General features: G+C 35.4%; 1 protein-coding gene across 5 annotated transcripts in view; it reads right to left on the minus strand.

Annotated features, from left to right (window-relative positions):
- The window catches only part of CPEB2 (cytoplasmic polyadenylation element binding protein 2), a 51491-nt gene that overhangs the window by 22811 nt on the left and 5035 nt on the right, over positions 1 to 23645 (minus strand). For all 5 annotated transcript variants that reach the window (XM_059469857.1, XM_059469856.1, XM_059469859.1 and 2 more), the window contains 2 exons: positions 13728 to 13818; positions 5722 to 5772 (listed from right to left, as the gene is read on the minus strand). In XM_059469857.1, coding sequence (XP_059325840.1) covers positions 5722 to 5772; positions 13728 to 13818 — 142 coding nt within the window. The remainder of the gene's footprint in view (positions 1 to 5721; positions 5773 to 13727; positions 13819 to 23645) is intronic.

Here is a 23645-nt window from a genome sequence, read left to right on the forward strand (position 1 = left end):
TAGTTACATTTCCACAGAGTATTTTCTATTCCTGTTTAACAGACTCAGTAGCAGAGAAAAATTACTTTAATCATTACACAGTGGCATTAAGTATCCAAATAGATGTTACTATTAACCATAAGATCATAGCAACATTTAGGAACAGACAGCTGTGTCTTGGCATTATTGTTTTTATTTTACGAGGCCTCTATACATACACTTTTCCTAAAAGCAACTGTTCTGGGCCACTGAAATACATACTGACTCAAAATCACTGATTCATAAATGTCATTCATTGTTCCATTCTCATATTATGAAATACTTATATACTGGTACCGCCTATTTGATTAGGGGTTTTCAAAAATTTTATTAAATATAGTATTTTTTCCCTTTGTTATCTTGATCCCTCCCTTCCAACTAGAAATACAGTGGATTGCTTATGGAAGTTTGAAAAAAAATCTTTCTTGTTTTTGCTCCCTTAGAAAAGTTATTTTTACACAACAGTCCTGATACTTCTATCCAATTTGCACTGAACTTGCTTTCAGATTTATTCTCTCTCACCTGAAATAATTATTATTGAAGAATTGAAGAGAATAGTTTTTGCTTAAAGGTTTTCATATCCTTAAAACTTGTACTGGAAAGCCAAAAGAGAAAAAAAATCCACTTTCTGAAAGAGACCTGGGTACCTAAACAAGTACAAACACTTTAATTCATATTTCCAACATCAAAACAGAATCCACAAAGCTGTGTATTCTTCTGTGTGACCAGCTCTCACTAGGTGCTGGGGATTCTGACGCTGAGCTTCAGACACATTTTCTCCCTGAAGGCAGGCCCTCAGAAGACGCAGTTCTGTGGCAGTGCTGCAGCATGCACAAATCTTCTCTGACTCCTGGCCAAAGTGACTCCCACGTAGCATTAGCAGCAGCATCACCAAGCCCTTGCCTAGCCCCCACATGCTTTTTTTAAAAAATAAATTCCATCCACAAATAAAACTAGAGTAAGCAGTGAAAATTCAAGTGCAGCCCATCCACAGCAATGTCTGCAGTGCCGTGTTCCCTCTCAAAGGATAATACAGTGAGGCATATTAATATTCACTTTTCGGCACAAGTGTCAGGATAATGCTTTTCTTTTCTTCCACCCCCTTCAGCCCACCAAACCAGCTCAACTATTTTCTTACATTTTCATAGTTAAGACAAGTTGATATGCAGAAGAATATGTTGTTACAGAACAACTGAAGTTTTTTCTTTGTGCATTCAAAAAAAGGAAACAGTAATTTTAAGGAAAAACAAAAGAGTTACTAAAATGTTAAAAAAAACCCCAATGCAGTTAGAACAGTAGATGGTGCAATGTTTTATATATATCGAAATTGCAACAACGTAGCAAAGTTATCTGTGTATTTCTTGCTTCAGTGAAACAACAAAATCAGGGAAAATGGGAGAAAAACTGTACCTGATGCTGTCATATAATTTACTTTGCTTGTATGGCAAACCTTCCTCCCTAAAATTCATGTCTTGCTCATTTAGAGTGCAAACTAGTGTGGGCAGGGACATAGTGCTACTTTGCATCTAGAAAAATGCAGATTTTCTGTATTTATTAAAATAATATGCATATAATGTTTTACACCTTACAGAGCAGCCATGCTTACAGGGCATGACAGCTGTATAAATATAGTTAATTACAGGTTTACCTATACATCAAGACTATACAGATGTATTTAACATACACATAATCAGTGCACATGTTATACATAAATAATTGCAGGGAAGACAGCTCTTTTGGAAAAGGCCAGACACTGCAGGCAAATAACTGATTTACAGCAACAAAAAAGGAGAGATTAAACTGTTTTCCTTAACTTGTCCAAATACCAAGTCATACAGAAATTTGCCTTTTATTTTATAAAGCTGGATATTTTAATTAGCCAGTAACTTGGAAAGATTTCAAATGAGTGAGAATGCACGAAAGACACTTTCATTATAGAAAATATCAATTAGGCAACACATACAAGAAGTATAATGATGCCCAATAAAATTAAATCCAGTAATACTGGAAACTTCCAAAATTAAGAATGCTGCATATACAACAAAGATTATAGCTAAAACCTTCTTTTTCTATATCGCTGAAGTTGCATGCTAATACAGCTTACACCCATCAGAAAAATTAAAATCTCCCTTTCTGCAACATAAATCAGGTCACATATTTAAAACATAAGTAAATACGTTTGCTGTGCATGTTTATCTAACCTGAAGACAATAGAATTGAACATTATGTGAGCAATGCTACCGCAAAGATACCAAATGTATGGTTTCGTTTTATTCAGACACATATTTCATATACACAACCAGAGATCAAATATACACACATTGCAAGAACTCAGCTGAATGATGAAGCTGAATTAAAAACACTATGTTGTGTATCAGGAAAAACTATCAGGCAAACTTCCTACAAAGATAAAATATGATTTGTCACTAACATTATGACATAACGATCAAATGGTGACAGAGACATGATGAAGCCCTTTTCATTAATAACTGTAATTTAAAGAAATCCATAAACAGTTACAGCAATAATATACAGCAATAATATCCCAAGAGTCTAGGCTAAAGGAGGTAGATGCCTAATTCCCATTTCATTCTATTGGATTTGGGTGTCCAAATTCCATTTAAATTTCTTTAGAAATAACACCTTCATAGATTTTAAGGCTGAAAGACATCATTACAACCATTCAAGCTGGGACACTTATAAGACTACAGAAGTTCATTTAGCAATTCCTGTATTGGAAGTTTAGTAATTTCTGATTGAAGTAATTCAGTAATTTCTGATTGAAGTGCTTTCTTTAGAAGCACAACCAGTTATAGTATCTGTAACAAGTCTAATACGCCCTTGCTAAACGAATGAAATGGGGAATTATGTTTCAACAGCAACTCAAAAAATTCAATGCTTTAAAACAAGAGAAAGTGGGGCAAACCCCATAATGGGGAAAAAACACTCTACATCCCAAAAAACTTGACTCTTGCATTATTACTTGTTTCAAAAATGTTCTCTCTAAGCTGAGAAAGCTGCAGTCAGGTATACCCATTCCAAAGTATCTTTTTTTGACTTTTGAGAGATAACAGTCATTAAAAATGCATTACTTTTTTTTACAGCTTAAGCTGAAACAGATACATAATTATACATTATTTATTAAAACACATAAATCAGGTTTCCTTTAGTTCATGTCATTAATTTAAATAATGAAAACTGTAAATATTAATATTAGGTACAGTTCAGTAAGTACATTTTAAATGAGATGGAAAAAATCTATCATTTACAAAGAGGAAAAACCACCATCAAAAAAGTTCTATCTAGAAGTGCTTAGCTGTAAAAGGGCTGCAAAATTCCAGCCTGGGTCATGTTAGAACCTTTCTGGAATCCAGAGGCACCAGTTCACTAAAATAATCTCACTAAAATCCAGAGAGGGTCACTGTTAATTATTAGTGCCCGCATAAATGGGGAGAGGGTGTTTAAACATATTTGTGATTTGCTTTCATGAAGGTCTGGTATTCCTGCTCCTCCTTATAGCTACCACAGTACTTACTGAGAAATAAAGGGACAAATGTGGAGCCTTTGAATTACCAACTATTCTTTTCCCAAAACTCCCCCCAAGGCACCAGTTACAGGGACAGAGGGAAATGTTGGCTTGAACCCATTTAAGTGGAGAAGGAAATTGAGGTTTACAAGTTCATCACCAGGTGTTCAAACCATAATTCTCCTTATGGCACATTTGGAGGAAGTCCCTCAATTCTTGCTAAGAAAGAAAGGTTGCACAGAGTCTGAGCAGCTGGAGCTCCTCAAAAGCTGTTTCCAGTGCTTCTGTTCCTGAGCTGCAAGAAGCTGCAGTTCAGACATGCCAACCTGCAGGGGCTCTGAAGAGCATTCCTGACTGCCCTGGCCTGCACCAACAGCTACATCAGACTCCAGCTTTGTGCTAGAGACACAACAAGGCTCTAAACTCAATTCTAAAAGGCATAATTTAAAAAATTATGTGTTGCAGCACCTTTTAGATACTTAAACTGTTATTTTTATCTCACTTACTGAAGGCTGAAAATAATATTGCATCTTTTAAAGAGGACAGCAGTCATACTAAGTGCTACCTCTCTAAGTACAAGAGAAACCACACAAGCATTAAAAGCAAGATACTTTTCAGTGCATGTTCTAGCTTTGTGGTAAGATTTTAGGATAGACTGGTACCACTGTATCTCTCCAGTGCTCATGATAACAAAAAACCCCTTCTTTCCTAGATATTCAATAGAGTAACAACAGTTCCCATGTGCTTTTTTAGCATGCAAAACTCTAAAAAGAGAAGTTCACCATTCTAAGTAAAATTAAACAAATTAAAGTATTAATCTCTTACAGCCACCTCACTGAAATACTTCAGTTTCTCTTCATACCTTCCCATCTAACACTTCCTTGTACAGCAGCAGATAATGCCAATTGCACATATACCACCTGAACAAACCAGTTTGGAGAACAGGTCTTAAAGCTGCAGTTAAACACAGAAAGTAAAATGTTGTAGATGTTGTGACATCAAGCACATTGATATTCAGCACAGAGGAATCAATACAGTGTTGTCTAAACACTGATTTTATTTCTATAGTTAAGTACCTGTTTTTTCTTTTCAAGATAGTCCATTATCTTAAAGTTACCTATTCAATACCAAAGGATCTACTTCTTCAAATGGCCATTGTACAGTATTTCCCTTTACCGGGCATAAAGGCAAATCTTAGTTTCCTTAAAATTTTAAACAATTTTAAACATTTGCTCAGTGTTATGCAGGGAAAATAGGTATTTGCTTGCATTTTTTATCCATTTGCACAAGTGTAAATGACTGTGCAGAATGGGTAAGGCAATTAAAAAAAACCATCAAAACCTAACAACAAAAAAACCAACCCTCCATATAATTTCAAACAGCAACGAATGTGTTCGGGCCATATTTTTTAAGAGATCTTTACTGTTAACCCTTAGACTCATCAAGTGAATGACAAAATGTGTACTTTGTGTACATCAGCTTCCATGTCTTCTAACCTAGAGAAGCTGTGGCACCACAGCTCTAGTTTTTCCCAATGCAGAAAACACTTATGTGCAAAAGCCCTGATTTATTATTGACTTAGATGGATTACCAAGCTGTGCTTCCTTCTTTAGCTTTGAACAAAGGCTAAAGTTCATGCCTTCACTGAGTAGCAGATGTTCATGAAGTCTGACCTACTGGGAGAGGAACAAGAACATGAACTCTAACTTCAGCATATTTCATGGGTAGACACGTGCTTGACAAAAGCCACTTTCAAAAACCCCAGCAAAAATAAAATGTTATTTCACATGAGTGTAATGCAAAGTGTCTAGTTCACTCTTTATTTACCCAATATAGAAAAACATGTGTTTCTGGCCTTCTTATTTTTCTAATTCCTGTTTCAGTATAATAGATTTCCTACAGCTCTTTGGAAAACATATCCCTGGATTGCTTGAGAACAAAACAGAATAGTGCATCATTATGAGCATTTCAGATTTCCAATAAGCTAGATATAATGAAAGTCTGTTGCAAGATTAGCTCTTGCCATTCAACTCCAAGAAATGGCAACAGTCCCATCAGTGTTGAAGACCACAGGCAAGTAATTCAGTAACAGAATAGCACAGTATAATTTTATACCAACATGTCAGATTTAAACTAAGCTAGAGATAATTAGAAACTGTTATAAGATTAGAACTTACCATTTAACATCAGAAGATTGTCAGTCCCCGGATGTGGATAATTCAAGCGACCTTAAGAGAAAACAAAAACCAAAGAACAAAACAAATGCAGAGGTTTTAGCTATTATGCCAGAAAAAATAATGAAAAATCACGCTTAGAATTTGCCTAAGGGAAATAAAGAGCTAATATTTAACTCCAAGCACATTAACCAACAATACCCTTGACCCAAGTTAAAGCTGACAAGAACAGACTTCTTAACCTTAATTCTCTGGTCATAAGATCTGCAGTGTACTTTGGGATCAGCTCCAATAGGATAAAGCCACTTTTTGTTTCATGACACCCAGAAATAGTGCTGACTGCTTTAGTCTCCTCTTTCACAGCGACTGTGAATAACTGCACTATGCACATTGCTTAACATAGTGGCATTTCTACAACTTCATGCTTCTCTACTGAAGCAATTTAAGAAAAATCATGTCAGTAAAGAAATAAGGCATACAGATTTTATTAACTGATTTATGACTGCATCTTGGTGTATTTCATATAACCCTGGTATGTAATATTTTTCAGTAGGTCCAGTAACATTAGAGCAGTTGCTTATATACAGATTCAACAAAATTAAAGACTATTATAGATAAAATTTTCAGCATTTTAGACAGAAAAAAAAATTACACGTAAACCTTATATCATGACATTAGAATTTTTCAAGAATTGCATTTTACTACACCAGTGGTACGTTATACTTCAGTACTTAAATGAATGGTTTAAAATACATAGCTGAAGAGTCCATTCACTGAAAATTCCTTTTTATTAAAGGAGACTTTTTCTTTTTACAGGAAGCTGCAAATATACCAGTAGTGCACATTGACCTAGAGAGACACTTACAATAACTGCTGTGTTTGAAAAAAATGTGGTTGAATGTGCAAAAAACTGCATTGCCATCTATCTTGCTATTCAAATTTACTTGCTTGCTTTTAATTTGAAGAACATTTTATTTATATATGCGAATACTGTAACTTAAACATCTAAATCTTTTGAAGGAAATGGGAATGCTTGTAGAGGCATAAAGAAGAACCCAGTCTGGAAGCAATGGGCATGTAGAACTCACACATTTTTAAAGGGTCATACATATGCAGATGGCTTGCAAGAAAAAGAAGCCCCAGGGGGGGAAAAGCAAGAAAACCAAATCAGCAAGCTATATATTAAGGCTGTCTAGCAATTCTTATCATACTCTGCTTGGTCCTCTACTGCTGGAAAACCCATGAGCTTAGCAGCAAGACTAGAAATTTCTTTAAGTAGTTCAGAGTCCCAAGGGACACCTTTGGGGTTAAATAAAAAATATTTTTGTTGTAAATCTGTAAATAATAGGGTTTAGGTTTTCCTCTTCTCCTTTAAGAAACCAACATAGTAATTTTCTGCTAAAAAATAATTTTAAAATATACACATTGCAAACTCTGAAAGCTAAAACTTCAAAATAGCAAGATTAAGATAATTTAGGAAATTTTCTTCAGCCTTATTATTTACAGGCATTGTGGAAAAAAAAAAGATTTTTATATAGCTATGAACTATTTGTCGTCCCAGATTTTATTATTGTAAGAATGGATGGTATCAGAACACCTACAGATTAGGTAAGAACATTTTGCTGTTGAATTTGGAAGCACTGAAAAGCTACAGGCTCCTGGAGAAGGGCAGATGAATTCCACCCAGAAATGCTGTCTTCTCTAACTTCAACAGAATCTTTGAGCAGGCTAAACAAAACACTAAACACAAAAACCTTGTTGGAGCCTCTATGCTTCTTGTCTTCAAAGTGTCCAGTTTTAATATATTTATTCTGTTATACTGAACACCTACAACTACATCTAATGTTTCTTGGAACTATAAAAATTCCACCCTTCTAGCAATGCATGCTGGTAAAACAGGCAAAGAATCAGGAAAAAGGCATCTTTAAATTGCAGTCTGGGAGCTGCCACAGCTCAGCCTGGAGTTTAACTTACTTTGCTATACTTCTTTTTGCTCTATCAAGGCTAACATTCATTTGTCTAACAGCAAGAATTTCACAGGATCTGTGAAACTGTCATATCATAAACATGATTGTCACTGTCATATCATGTTTATATACATTGCTATAGAAACATTTGCAACAGCATTATTTGCAAATCAGAATGCTCTATTTATCGACAATAACAAATGAAATTGTGAGACATTATCTCAAACTTGCTTGATTCTGTGGTGACAGTCTTTCTCCCTGTCTGAATTTATCCTATTTTCCTATTTAGCAAGAGAGACAAAGGATAGGGTTTTTTTCTTGCAATTATTTCATAAACAGAAGTCAGGTTGAAGGCCTAGCAGGAGAGAGAAGCTCACCAGTGTCAACATCTGGGGAGGAAAACTTCCAAAAATAGTAAATTCTAGGTTATGTAATTCTGCTTTTGCATTCTTTTGCTTTTTTCCTTTATAGCTTCACAAATAAGCTGCATTTCAAACACATATGCCAAGCTGAAATAATGAAGGACTTGTCACCGAGTGGAAGCAAAGGACTGCACCAGGCAGCTGGGCCCATCACTGCAGCCCAAAACCCCATCTCATTGTTGAGGAGATGAATTTGCTAACTCACATAATGAATGATTTCAAGATTAGAAAGGAAAACAACTAACAAAATATTCACTACACTGCTGTATTGATACATGTAAGTTTTATTTACATGGTTATTTCAATGAAACCACACTTTAATGCATTCTTGTGAACTAAACCCCTGTATTTGTTACCTGGTCTACAACTTGGACATACAACTTTAAGAACATTTTAAACACAGAATGTTTGCTTACTTTTCCAAAATGCAATCATTGCTACTTATTTATAATATTAGTTTAGGTTCCTATTTCTCAGCTTAATCTGTTGAAGTAAAATGAACTGTTTTCTAGGCTGTCCATCTGAATTTCATGACATACATAAATTCAGAACATTTCACATATGGAACTGGGTTCAAGATCAGTTTTATACAGAGCTCAGACCACAGCATTTTTGAACAGGTTATTCTAGTTAAACGGACACTTACTATATTAAACCTCACTTAAAATATCATTATGTAGAATACAGAAGATGGAAGCACCATCTTGTAACAATTGACTTTGCTTCTATCACATACATCTGTCTAGCTGGCTATTTTCACTGTATGTTGTTCGATGCATTAAAAAAGATACCATTTTAAGAACAAGGCACAAATCCTATCTAATCCCATGCTGCTTCAATGTCAGTAATCTAGAACTGCATGAACTATTCAATGGTCTTTTAACAGTTCCAGTAGTCTCCACCTGCTTAAAAAGGTAGTTTTAATAATAAAGATGATTGAATAGTTTAAAGTCAGCTACCAATTAGTTAGAAAATATCTATTATTTAAATATTAGTCTTAGTCCATTCCTGAAAAATGTTAAGAAATTAATTTACTACCTCTCTACAGAACTTGTCTACAGATCCAAAATTTGTAACCTCCTATATCGGGAACAAATAAAGTGCCTAATATTACCATTCTGTATCAGAAAGATCATCATGTTACAGAAATTCTCTGTGCAAACCTGAACTTGCAATTTCACCATGCTACTGCTAATTAGTAATTCTCATGTATCATGGCTAAATTGAAACTAGCATTGCCAAGAAGCAGCAGGTAAGCCTGACACTCCTTATACAACCAGAATTCTATCAAATCTAGCCTCCTCTTCCTTACCTAAATGTAATTAATATGAATGGAACTGACTGCCTCACATGTATTTTTCAATGCATTCTTCTGTGAGGACAGAAAAAAAAATTAGAAGCTTCAAGTAAGTTTTGGTGGGCCATTATAGCCACTGAATCAAATTAAGTCTTGCTAATCCAAACATGAGAAAAGAGTAACAAACTTAGTTTTAGCAACATTTCTGTAATCTCATGTTACTGATCGGGCAAAGGAAATATAAATTTTTGTAAACTTCTTTTTTGCATACTCTTATTTTAAGGCAAATTCAAATCTACTTTTAGAAATGTATACTTTTTATTCCTATTTAAATAAACTGTTGGAGGAATCCCCATATATTAAAACATTACTGACACAGATTCACAAGTTCGATACTCTCCCCTTTTTTACAAAGTCTTAGTTTGTTGTATGAAGAGACTGAGAATCAAAAACTCCTTATCCCTTTTCCTTTTTTCTTCCAATAGATCTTCTGAGTAGGACAGAAAAAGCTTCCAAGTCAAGCTTTTCCCAGAAAGAGAGAATGGCTGAGGATGACAGCAGTTTCAGAAAGCAGTTTTGGAACCAGTGTAGTTAAGACAGCAGCACAAACCCGTGTTTGGCCAACACCCAGTTACAGAAAGCCCAGAGACTGCATTTCCCAGTGCTTGCCTATCAACTGTGCAAGCCACAACGAGGCCAAATGGGCTGTCTCTGATAATCCATGTATTCACACAAATCAGTTTATCAAGTCTCAAATATATTCTTTTATCAGAAAAAGTTTCTAAGAAAGAAAGAAGTAACAATGTGTATGTAAGATTTCAAAGCCTTTTATGTGACAAGGGAGAGAATTTTTCCTCTATATTTTTTTCCAGCCTCAGAAATTCTTTTCTTGGCACAATTTGAGTTACTTTAGGAAGAAACTATGCAGCTTTAAACTTTAGAGCTTCATAACACAAAATACAGAACAAATGCCTTTGAAAGAAAGACAATGCTCTTTGTGCCACAGTCTTTACTAGAAACATGTTTAAAACAGCAGGTAATGAATCCCATTAAATCAGTCTCCTCAAGACTAATATATATTGCACAGAAAATGTAACAACTGCTTCTAAGCTTACTCCATAATCTTTTTCAGCCCAAATGCACTGCCTTTCCTGCTTCTTGACAGCAAAATACATTGATATTTGGGGGAGCAGAAGTGAAAAAAAGAAAATCAGGTACACAAGTGGTATGTTTGAAGAGTTATACTAGCAATACCTTTATGTGTCAGGTATCAGTATTTTAATTTTTCTCTCAATTGTTTTAAGAACTATTAGAAGAATGAAAAGGGTATGTAAGACCAATGATATAAAAGGAATTAATTTAACTTCAGTTTTTATTTCACTGGAATTGAATGGATGGGATAATCTTAAGGTCTTGTTATGAAATGCATTTCTAGAAAGGGAGATTATACATGGGAAAGATTAGTTTTAATATGATCAGTATTTCTGCTGCAATGACTAGTGAAGTCAAACATCTTCTCCCTATTACTCTACCTTGAAAGTATCTTATTGAAAGCTAAAAATTACTTTTCTTTTGATCACATGTGTTGTAATGACAAAGCTTCGTCTAAGCAAAGCCAAAACCAGTCATCTACAAACAATTTTCTGGCAGGCATAAACTTAGCTTTCAGTGAATCATATTTGAAATAATTTTTTTTCAAGTTCATGAAAGCAAAAGTGGTGAAATTTGACTTGTTCCTAAAATGGATCTTGTCATGCAAAACTTGAAGCTATGAGCTAGTACACAGACTGTCTGTTCTGCATTGTACAAAATTTGAGACAAGATGCTTAGTCATAGTCCAGATATTGTAAGCAGCTAAATCTGAAACACGTGCTTAAAATTCCAGGGACTTTCATTTTACTGCTGTGATCACATATAAAAGATGCATTGTTTTAGTGTGCTTATATTTACTTGAAAACTTGTCATAAAAATATTCCCTAGTTACAAAATACTCTTTAGTTGCAACAAAATATGTTGTATATTAATAAGAGCAACAAATAATATTCTTAATCCTGTGCATTCTGCATGCAAATATGATGGGGTTTTAAGTAAATATTAAGATTTTCTGTGGTGAAAAGCCAGAGAGACTGATATAACCAAATTACAGCTTCAGGACTGGCAGAGAAAGAAAAAAGTTAAAAGTTGCTCAGAAATTACAGAAATGCCCATTAATGGTGAAAAAAAATCAGAAGACAGTAGAGAAGAACTAAAAGGCCAATACACCACAACACCTCCTCCTACCATTTCCAGTTTGTAAGGAACATTTCTCATGCCTTATTGTTAATAACATAGCTGAAATCACATCCACGGAGAAAAAAATATCTTATCCATCAAGTTAAATAGCAGCACACAATTACTCTATTTAAATTCAGTTGGCATGTGCATTGTTCTCTGGCACTCGAACAGAAAAATGGATTTCCTTTGAGTTCATCACTATCTATGGCTTCCATCTGTTTTAGTTCAAACATAAAACTTAGCAGAATTTTCACTGCAAGAACATAGCTGTTTAAATGTTAAAAAAAATCTCTTAACTGTAGACTGACACCATATTCTCATGTCCCTAGAAAGCACAGATGGAAACTACTGAGTTTTTCAAGGTATCTACATATGAACCAAATTAACTTTCAAGTCTTAAAGCTTTTTCTTCGCTTACTCTCCTTGGAAAATTATTATTGGAAATACATTATTTTCATCTATCATAACATAGTGAAATACAAAGAGACGACTAAAAATAAAAATTAGTATCTTCTGTGCTCACTGTGCCTCTGAAATCTCTTCTGCATTACAGAGATAAAATTAAAACAGTGAGATGGCAGGGGGAAACAAGCAACGAATTCCATTTGTCGTGTCAGCATGTACAGAAGGAAGAAACAGAGTAATTTTCATCTTCAGGAATGTGAGAGGTGCCAGTGGCAGTACAGTGCAGTAGATCTGCACTCTCTAGCTTTATGCCTAACAGCAGCTTTCAGACAAGGAAAGAAGGAGAAACCACCTGAGTGTAGCAGTTAGAAGCACAAATCCTCTGTAAGAGGAATGACACACCTGGTCATCTTAGCCTTGAAGAGACAAGCATGATTTTAGCACACAGCAGTCACCACTGGGCCAGCTGTTTACAGGCTTCAAACCTTTTGTTTTACCTAATGTTTTACAAACATGTAGAACAGACAGAAACTGAGTTTAGTAATGGACTCACATAAAATTGCAAAAATGGAATTGATTCTCCCTGGGCCACGATTCAAAATCACCTAAGAAAACTTAATTTTGGCTTCTACTTACTTTAAAGTCGAGGAAAATTAATAGTTTAAGTCAATGCTAGATACTTACAGATGCTTTGTAGAGATTTTCAGCTTGGGGAAAAACTCCAAACTTTTGGCTAACTATTTTAAATCTTAAAATAACATTAAATGCTATCTGAATGCTACAGGTCTTCCAAGTAATTACACAGATCTTAAAAGAATCATGAGCAGACTAGCAAGGTGCCTTCAAATTAGGAGAACAACAGGCCTTTCTGTGCTAATGCAATACACAGTAAGTATAGGACGTTCTAGAAATGGAGAATGGATGGGAGTAAATAATGCTGCAAAAAAAAATGGTTTCATTTTTTCTATTTCTTCAATACAGAGATTTAATTTCTACAAAGCAAGCCTAAAGTCTTGGATAATTTTAAAATTAGATTGTGTTAATCTAATTAGAACACCACAAATCAAGTAACATCTGATCAGCTCAAGTGAAATTGTTTGTGTTCTCTGCCCCAATGTTCAATAGTAAATGCTACCTGAGAAAGTACTGAAGAACAGAATTCACAAGAGTGAGTTAATGTACAGTGAAAAGAAGAGTTAAAATGGAAGCCCACACATAGTAGCTATATGCTCACTGCTGTGGCCAAATGATTTAATAGAGCTCAGGACTGTAAGAGGAACCAGCATTCTAAAGCCAACTGTATTTCTGAACTTCTCCAGATTTGGATGCATCAGTATGCTCCAGTAGATTTGAAAAAATATTTTAAAGGACAAATCCTGATTTTATCAATTAACTTAGGGGTTTTTTTCAGCTTTCACTGTAGAGAAAAGGAAAATTAGGTGGCAACACTTGGAGCGGTTTGTTTTAAGGGACTGTGAAACAATGTTTTCAGTAAAAGACAGCTTAAGATTGACTTTTCACCTGAGTGAAAAAGTAGTTCATTTTCCACTTTAATATGAACTTAGAATCTAAATTAGCAGCCAGTATTCATTGAAATATGCAGAATGGATGACCCTTTTTTCTTTACTTAGCATAATAACATACCTTTAAGTGGATCATGCTCTGCTCTCATAATGTCAATAAGGGAGTTTTCCAAAGAGTGCATATTCAGACTGTCATACATTCTATTTCGATCCTAAAAGAAAACAAAAGCCTTAGTATTGGTATACAAATTCTGTAGTTTTTAACAAAAAACTTGAAAGGAAAAGACAAGTTCCTTCTAACAGCTGCCCACTCAGACACTCTGAAGATGGACAATGATACAAAGTAATTTTATTAACTGTAATTTTAACAGCATCCAAATATAAACTAGAGATGCAGTGTGAAGAACTCTGTGTGATGCAGTGTGAACAAATGCTGTGTATGCATTTGACAGCCTGTGAAAGCCTGTTTCCTTCAAAACTGCTTGAATCAGTTCTACTGATCCACAGCACAGTTATGCAAAAGCCGATTAATGAAGGAGACTGATGTCTGTAAGAGTTCAATTTCATTTCATGCACAAGTGAAATAGTGAGGAAGGTGAGGAACTACAGGACAAGGACAGTCATGTCACATAACAGACAGCATTTTCTTGGTGCTTGGCCACCAGCCCCTGCCAGAGGGCACGCTCACTGGCTTCAGGGCCTTGTATGCAAAGATTTGAGTTACAAATGGTCAGCCCTTAATGGTTAAAGGGTGGAAAATTAAAGCTAAACTATGAAAAGAAAATGTCACAAATCTTACTAATAGATTATCAGCCCCATGGAGAACCATTTCTTTTATGTATGATTATTAGGAAGTTACCGTACTGTCTTTAGAAATACTTTCACTGACAGTAATAAAAGTTTTTGCAATGAACTGAGTATGTTTTCACTGATTTGGTTTTACCCAAGACATTTTCTCCCATGTTTTCCAATATAACCAAGTTACACACACAGAAAAAAGATGACTCCTAAATTCTTTGGTCTTTCTGGGATACCTTTTAGAAACTGAAAACAGTTTGTGTAAAACTACAATCTTTTCTACTTTCAAGGCTTCTGCCTAGACTGTACTGCACTTAAATCCTACAACTGTGCCTTAGTTTTACTGTGGTCTTTAGTAATTCAGCAGAGTAGGATGAAATACATCATATACATCCCAGGACTGATGAAATCCCCTAAAGATGCAGCCATGCATTAGTATGTATATAATAGGGACAAAAGGTATATCCCACATTCACTGTGACTTTCCATGACAGTTCAGCAGAACCACAGATTCACTTCAAACTACATCCCTCAGCAAACATGTATTCTTCACATTGGAGGAGTAAAAAAATTAAGCTTTGGACCAGAAGTCTTCTATGACACACACTATGACTTCTGATCAGCTTTGCCATGATGAAACTCATCAGTTTCATGTCTTAAAAAGTTTAGTCAATGTTGGGATGAAGAGGAAGAAGCCTTTTTCCTCATCTCTATCTCAAACAACTATTAAGAGTAATGGGCTCCTGTTGGGCAAGCAATCTGTTAAAAAAATAAAAATGAGGGTTTCTCTTGTCTCCTGCCATACCCCAGACCAAATGCCACTGACACTTCAAGAGGCGATCTTCAACCTGGTTTGATTGCCAACAAGTCACCATCACTATTTTACTTCATAGTAACCTAATTTTGGGACTGGCTGGCTTTTATTCAGTTTAGTTGCCCTGAGAACCACCAAAGGAAACTGAGGTGACTAATCTGCTTCCATGCCCTTACAGGTTTGTTTCTCAACAGCACAATGAAAAGAACCTGCTTACCACAGCAAACTTGCTTTCTATAGAAGGTGTGAGCAGTGACCAAGCTGGATCTGCTTCCTACTGTCCCCAAGCATTCAGAAAGTATCTCATCAGGATTGTTAATGAAGTCTTAAATTCAGTTTACAGCACTAGCTGGTAGATAGCCAGTGCCCTTGCAAAAACCAACACTGAGTAAAGACAAAACACGTTTTGCTACTTTTGTAGCTGGTAAGGGAAAAGAGCCAGTATTGGTAAAAAGCAGACTGAAGTGTATATGGTGTTTCATCTTTGTAACAGGCTCATTACAAATTTTCTTATTTATTTTAATACTGCTACATACATATGTGCTGAGGTAGCACATGACTGTCTGGGAAATGGTCATTATTACAGACTTAATGACACTCTCTGGGCTCGGCCATGGTTAATTCCCACAACTGGGCTACTGGGGCCTACATCTTACAGAGGAATGGCAAAGTAAAACATGGAACATGATCTTGCAATTTATTTGTAAACTGCTCTACTGGGTGACATGGTGCAATGATTCCAACTTCACGCCTGCATTATTCTATTTTTAAAGTTCTGTGTATATAAAGCAGAAGGTCTTGCTCTGCTAGAAGCAGAAGGAAAAATAAGCTTTTCCCCATCCCTTTTAGAAAATTTGTGGTTTGTTTCCTTGAATTTCATTACTTAATTTTGGGCAGTGGAAACATACAATGGGCAGATACTACACAACATCAAAACATTGTGAATGCACTGCAGTACAGCAGAATTTAAATATGGGAATTGCACTCTGCTATCCCACTGCCCACCCATCACATTACCCAAATGTGAGTTTGGGTACTATCTTGGTAATCAGTGCCTCAAAACTTTCATCTCTATTCCAAATGACTCTGATGAATTGCACGCTATAAAGCAACACTACTTGAAATTTAACTGTCTCTAAAGGAGTAAGTAATTCTTTGGGTACAAGGTTCATTCTAAACCTTTGTGCAGCTCAGCTTTCTAATGCTACAACACTGCTTTGAGCTCCCCAAATACGTACATCATATCTTTCTAGAGAACAGTTCTCATCTATGCTAATAGGAAGCTTTAATTTCAAAGCAGAACTTCAAAGTATTTCAGTAATGCGGGTCACACACCAGCCAGTATTTTCTAGAAAGGTCTGTTAAAACTGGACAATTCCACCACAGCAGGCACTACTAAATCAGAAAACTTCCATTACACTTTTGGTTGGTTTTTAGGACAAGCACAAAAAGCACTATCACAGACCATGATTGTTCCAGATCTCCATGCTGGGAAAACAGTCCCAAGAATTAGGATTAGCTTTAGTTTCATTATTCCAACACAGCTGATAAGCAGTTATCTTCTAAAACAACCTGGACATACTTTTAAAACAACATGGAAGTAGTTCCAAAAATTAGAACTATTTCCATGTTGTCTTAAAGAGACAGTTTCTGATAGTTTTGGAAGATAACTGCTTATCAACCATGTTGAAATAATAAAAGTAAAGATAATCAGTAGTGCAAAGGCACTGATACCTAAGCATATATGTTAATACACACTTTCTATCATCCTAACTCCAGAATTGTCAAGGTTGAATTCCTGTTAAATATTTTCCATTTCTTTCAGCCCTGTGGCTCATCAGTCCTGTGCTAAGAAGCAAGGGAATTCTTGTTGTGTCAGAAGGTCTGTATCTCAGTGGAGTGTCACAACATAATGTTAGCTTTTTTCCTCTCAGAGCTGATAGTTAATTTCTCCCAAACATAACAAATTCTCAGACTAGTTTTTTTACTTTTAACTGTCTAAATGTTTGACTCCTGCTTGATCTACCTTTCCCGTACTAGAATCACAACTGCAGACTGAGTGATATGGTTAAGTAAAAAATCATCTATGAAGGAAAGTTTACAGAAGATGGTAGTTATTTTAGGAATAGGAAAAGCACAAAGTATCCTTCCCACAGAATACAGGTGCTAGAAGGAGCTTTTGATAATGTCATGCAAAGTACACCCAAAGAGATGCATTTGAGAAGTAGTCCCCAAGCCACGCATCTGAATATGCATCAATGGAGAAGGGCAGCTTTCTCTGAAGAGCAAGTTTCAGTACTAAACTCATGAACAAACAGGTTTTTTTGGCACATTCTGCTTAGGACTTCTATATATATCTGTGCAATCTATGCAAAGATTATCCTGTCTGAACATTCGCAGAAAATGCAATCACATCTCTAAGCTTATAAATTTTCACTTATGCATAAAGCAAATACAAGAACCACAGCTATTGAGAGGTGAATAATTTTGCTTATCTGGAACCACAAACACTACTTCATAGTTAAGAAGCTTGACACCTTTGAATTTTGGAAACATGCTTTAAATTACTGATTTGTGGGACTACTTGAAGTAAAAAAATGGAGTGCTAACATAGGTATTAAAATCTGTAAATGGTAGTATCTTTAAGGAATGATCTTTACATGTCTCTTCATATTCTAAAGAAATGTAGCACCATGAGATAGGAGCTGAAGGAGAAAGTCATAAAGTTTATAGTAATTTCAAGTATGGTCTTACTTGGCTGCAAGAAGGACTCCAACTTTGACCTTGATGAATTAACTGAGTTTGTTAAAAGTGAAATTAAAGGAGTCTTTTTAAAACAGCTTCCCCCACTAAAATATTAACAAATTCCATTTTTTTCACCTTAAACCTGACCCCTGAATAAAAATGTGCTTTAAGACTAGAAAGTGACAGGTGATTTAGTAATAAAGTATCTATCTACATCTTAAAAAGTACCTGAATATAGCATTCATTGTTAATGCTAGCAGTAATAACAATTCCCACATACATATTCTAAAATACCTCTACTAAGCTCTAAATTTCAAGTCATTCTCATTTTATTGAGGATATACTATAATCATAAGTCCCTGCTGAAACCATAACTAGTGTGAATGAGAAACTAAATATGAAAACCTATTGGAACCATTTTAGCTCTATAAAAAAGGAGGAAGACTTCAAAGTCAACACAGAAAATTGCTTGGTTACTTTGCAGTGTCATTAGTGGTAAAGATGAACTAAAGATGTCTGGCAGACATCTGTGAATGGCCAACCTGACAGCAAATAAAATGACACCATCAGCTACATAACTAAATTGAGCCTAAAACACACCAAGAACAGGTCCTGTGGCGAAGACACACCCACTTCCCAGCTACAGAAGCATTTAAAAATGAACAAAAAATCCCAATACTGGAGTACTTCAACTCAAAAATATGTCTTCATCACCTGGGAACAACCAGACACCAGACTATGTAGATGATTAAACTCTTGGCAATCTTGACTTACGTGGCAAATCTAGAAAATTTGCATATTGATAATTTCAATGAAATATTCAAAGGGACATTTAGATATTTGAAAGAGAAGTTGTTATTCAAATTTTGAGTTTCTCACACCCTTGCCCCACATCTAGAAATATCTATACAGTCTTGAGTACTAAAGTGCAAATACATCAGCACATATAGCAAATGTACTTTTGGATGGATCTTAGGTGAGAAATTCATTTTAACTCAGAACAAGGCGAGATAAAATACCCATCATATACTCACTCCTTTACTATCATGGCTGTGAAATATCTTGTTGAATTTTTCTAACTCTGATTTTGTATTGCATTGATAGAATGAGCTGTTTAATTCAAGAAAATTTAAATAGCAGCAGGAAAGTCTTCTATCATATGAAGTCATAAAAACATCTGCATGGCAAGACCTACAAACTTCCCACTAATTGATTGCTTTGAATGGCTAATCTGTGCAGCTCCTATACTATTTATTCAAAGGTTGTGATCCTGAAGTTAAAAGCATGGCCACAGAATGCTTTCCCCAGTTAGAGATATCCCCAGTATGGTCCTCAAACACAAATACCTGGTTGTGTGTGATATTTTAATCAGTCCCAAGCAATCAATCCACTGCATTAAAAACCCTGAAACTGTTCTGTTCCAGCATAACCTCAGTAAAAACAAACTGGTAAAGCCTGTTTGTTTAGTGTTTGGACAATTACATTACTCTGAAGAGTAAGAAAATTCTGCAGGTAGATAATCTCAAACCTTCAAGTTTAACATCAGCTGCCAAACACTCAACACCTTTGAAAAAATTGGCCACATTTACTAGTCTAAACATGGCATTAGGAAAGCAACTTTAAAAACTTGCTCTTCACCTAATATTCACTGGTATGTGTATCATTTAGATTAGCTATTGATATGATGTAGAAATGATACTAGAATTATCACATTGAAAATTTGAAATTTTCCAAATGGAAGTGATTCTAAGGCAGAAGAACATGACAGCTGCTTAAATTATCTAAAACTAACACCTGTTGTGACACAACATTAAACATTATTTTGTTTTTCATGTGATTTGCTTTCTTTGAAAACTTGAGCACATTTCAAAAAGAAACAGAAAAAGAAACAGAAAGATCTGCATTTGTGCAAGATACTGCCTCACCATACCAATCCCCAGCTGGAGAGCTATGTTTAAACACAGAATAAGAACACTCAGCTTTCAGGACCATGAACATTACACACTGTTTGTCTGAACAAACAGGAAGGACAAATCAAGGTGAAAACCACCCAGAAACATGGTGTATTTCCTTAATTCAAAAGGGACATAGAAATTAGATTCATGTTCATAGAATGCAGTGGTTTTACTATAATGAAAGTAGTCAAACACTGATATGTAGTATTAAATATTTTTAACAGGTTTTAGTAAAACTATTTGCACGACAGTAAGAAAAACTAAGCTTGCAGTCAAAAGAGAGTTAGCAGAAACTGCAATTCTCAAAAAAAAAAGTAAAAAGTTAGAATAGTTAATAATTTTCCTCATACATGCAGTTTAAATCAAAAAAGTGGATATACAAAACATGATCTCTGTCCTTGGGTTTCATCCACAGATATGCCTGCAGCAAGTTTTTCGGGTAAAAACACCTGCATAGAAGTTTAGAAATATATTTTCAGCTTTGTACCCTATAACCGGGGCTTTTTTTTTTTTTTTCTTTAGGTCAGGGAATAAAAGAGACTATTCATATCATCTGACTTCCTGAAATGCAATGTAGGTGCCTAAAGTGGAATCCCAGGGGCTGCATAAGGTCAGTGGTGGCAGGTATGTTCTTCTAGAGAATTAGATTATCTAAATAAGGAACCTAGATTCTCTCTAAGGACAGAGAAATAGGCCCCTCAATTAAATGCTTAACATGCAGGGTGCCAATACTTGATAAGATTTCTAACTGTCCCTTTAATGATTCAAGTCCAAGGCAACAACCCTTCCCCATATGAAGTACAATGGTGGAAACAGGATGGCTGAACTTAAACAAAATTACATCTACAGGTTTTATGTTTATGAAAGAATTGTATTTGATGCAGTTTGTATTAGCTTAAAATCCTGAGAAAGGCAGAAAAGCTTCTAACAGTGAGGCACATAAGAAAAACTTGGCTATATGCTCAATTTGCTCATGTTCAAATCAGTGTTGCCGTGATGTTTAATTATTTTTTACTTAAAACCAAAACAAACTGCTGAACTTTTAAAAAATCCTAAGAGATGTCTTCCAAAACTTCTGGAACTAATGTGGCCATTGAGAACTCAACTTCATATGGGGTATGTTTCAGTTTTAACTAAAAAGTAGAGAAATGTGCCTTCATCCCTACAAGCAATACTCATAATAGTTCACTCATTTATCAGTAATGACATTCATTGTCACTGGTATATTAAGTTTAATGTCAAGAAATGTTTTTTTTTCATCAGAACTGATGCCAGCTCTATTCTGGGACCCACCCAGCAATGCAAACACCAAAGAATAAAGAAGTTTGATGGAAGGGCAAAGCTTTGAATTTGCATACAATTCCCCTGTGGTTTATCACGTTTGCCTAAGGTACGTGTTTTTTCAGAAAATGGATGAGCAGCTAATGTACTGAATGCTATCCAGACTTTGGAAAAATATATAGCATTTTTAAAAAATGGTAGCTGAATATTGAAGATTACACAAAGTCCCTGAGAGCACTGGCTTTTCTAAGCCAGTTTTTAAATGGCTAATTTTGAGCAAGCTAAAGTTTGGAAGAGTGGTGCTTTGTCCCCTCCACTACAAAATTATTACAGCAGTTAGCCCAAAGAAAAAGGAATTCTGTTGAACTGTGAGTGATGCAGTATGAATCCCAACATGCACACTAAGATGTGTTTGCTCTGTGGAAGCTTGGAAGGGATAGGTAACTTCTAAATGCACATAAATGCTTTTGTGCTAGACTTTCCAAACAGCACAAAATTTAATTTGTACTAATTTTTTAGTATTTTCTGAAATTGCTACTGTATCTTTAATAACTCTCAATCTAAATACCACAGCCTTTTATGGAAGGAGACAAGCACAGTACAAATCAGCAAGATGGGTGTTTGACAGCATTGCAATTGCCAACAAGTCCTGATGAAAAGAAGCATGAGCTCTAAGCTCCATTTAACTTTTTCATTATGACTTGCAAAATGTAACAGTCATCACAAGGAATTAATCATATAACAATAGTGTACTAACTGAAAAATAAGAACATGACAGTGTAGCAAAATAATTTATGGAAACATATAGTGTTTCCACAATAGCAGTAGATAACATTGCAACCCTTCAAAGAGGTTTATTTTTACTGTGTTCTGCAACTATGACTTTATACATGTCAGGGAGATTTAAGCATAGACAGACCAACAGCATAAATATAGCCAAACAGGCCTATTTAATTGGTAGTCTGGTGCTCATAGGTGTAACCAAGAATTAAGAATGCCCAAATTCTTATTCTGACATTATGCCTCAAAAAAAAAACGCCAACTCCTACACACAAACATTAAGATATTATAAAATTATATTGCAAGGATTTCTTTCCTAGCTTATTAGGCACTAATTATTTAGACGATAGCCTAAACGCAGAAGATGCCTGTTTAGACATAAAGTGAGTTCATCAATGTTCAAAAACTGCTGTAGAAGCTCCTGAATGTTCAAAGTATTGGTCACCTGGGCCTGTAAGGCATACTGGATGAGCAAATACATTCACAACCTGTGTGTTCAGCCATGAATGAAGTCCAGTGTATATGTCACAGCAGTTGCAATGTATGATGGCATTAATATTTTTATATCTGTTCCTCAGGTTAACATCTTTGGGACAGATTTCAGTATTTACTTTCTACTATTTTTGCTGCCCTGCACTGCAAAGCATTATCTATCTGTAATCTGTTTTCCTTAATAGAACACAATTCCTGAAGAATACACATTTTCCCCCCAACCTTTCTACCCTTTCTACCTTACACAAAAGGTAATTCAACTACGATATTCCAGCTAGCAAGGCTATTTAATGGAATCTGTCTTGACAGTATCAGGTCCAAGGGTGTGTTTCAGCAGAAATTTGGCACATGCAAAAATCAGGTAAGCTTCGAAAACACTGCAAGTATCAAGTGCACCTGAACAGTGTCAGGACATGGCCTCCTGTGCCAAATTCACCAGAAAAATGGCATGAAAACCCAGAACTCTAAAGGAAAATCCAGCCCCAAGAAGCACCTTTTGCCTCCAGTTCAGCCGCTTAAGCATTAGATTGGCATTTATGCAATTACAGCTCAAATGCGGTCACAGTTATGACAAATGAAGGGCCTCTGCTAACAGGGAACAACTCAATTATTATAGGCAAGAATGGGAAAAATAACACTTTACCAAGAGATTACTGAGGGTGGAGTTAACTGATTTAAAGTCACATGAGATGTCACTGGCAAAATTCAGAAGGTGAATTCAGATCTTTAGTTCTAAGATACATCCTTCCATTTAGCACTTCTAAATCACAGGGCCTCCAGACAAAACAAAACATAAAAGGTGCTACCACCTGGAGGAAAAAATCCTGCTGACACATAAATATCAGCCTAGAATACCAGTGAAAGACAAACATGTCAAAGACCTGAAAACCATCTACAAAAGTAGGAAAACGTAAGTAGAAGGATAAAGCAAACAAAAAATACCCTGAGGTTGAAAGGGAATTTTAAGAATACGAGCATTACCATAGGCAGAAAATATTGCTGGATTAAACATACTATGTTTTATTGCTTCATCAGTGCCTACAGCTTGCATGCTTTTTGACAATCAATATTCTCATTCAACTGTGAGAATCATATATTGCTGAACACACTCAACACATGGGCATTAATTGCAATTTAAGACTAAAAATCATACAGAAACAATTTTCAAACCAAG

This window comes from Ammospiza nelsoni, chromosome 4, assembly GCF_027579445.1.
Source record: "Ammospiza nelsoni isolate bAmmNel1 chromosome 4, bAmmNel1.pri, whole genome shotgun sequence".
NCBI classification, from domain to species: domain Eukaryota; kingdom Metazoa; phylum Chordata; class Aves; order Passeriformes; family Passerellidae; genus Ammospiza; species Ammospiza nelsoni.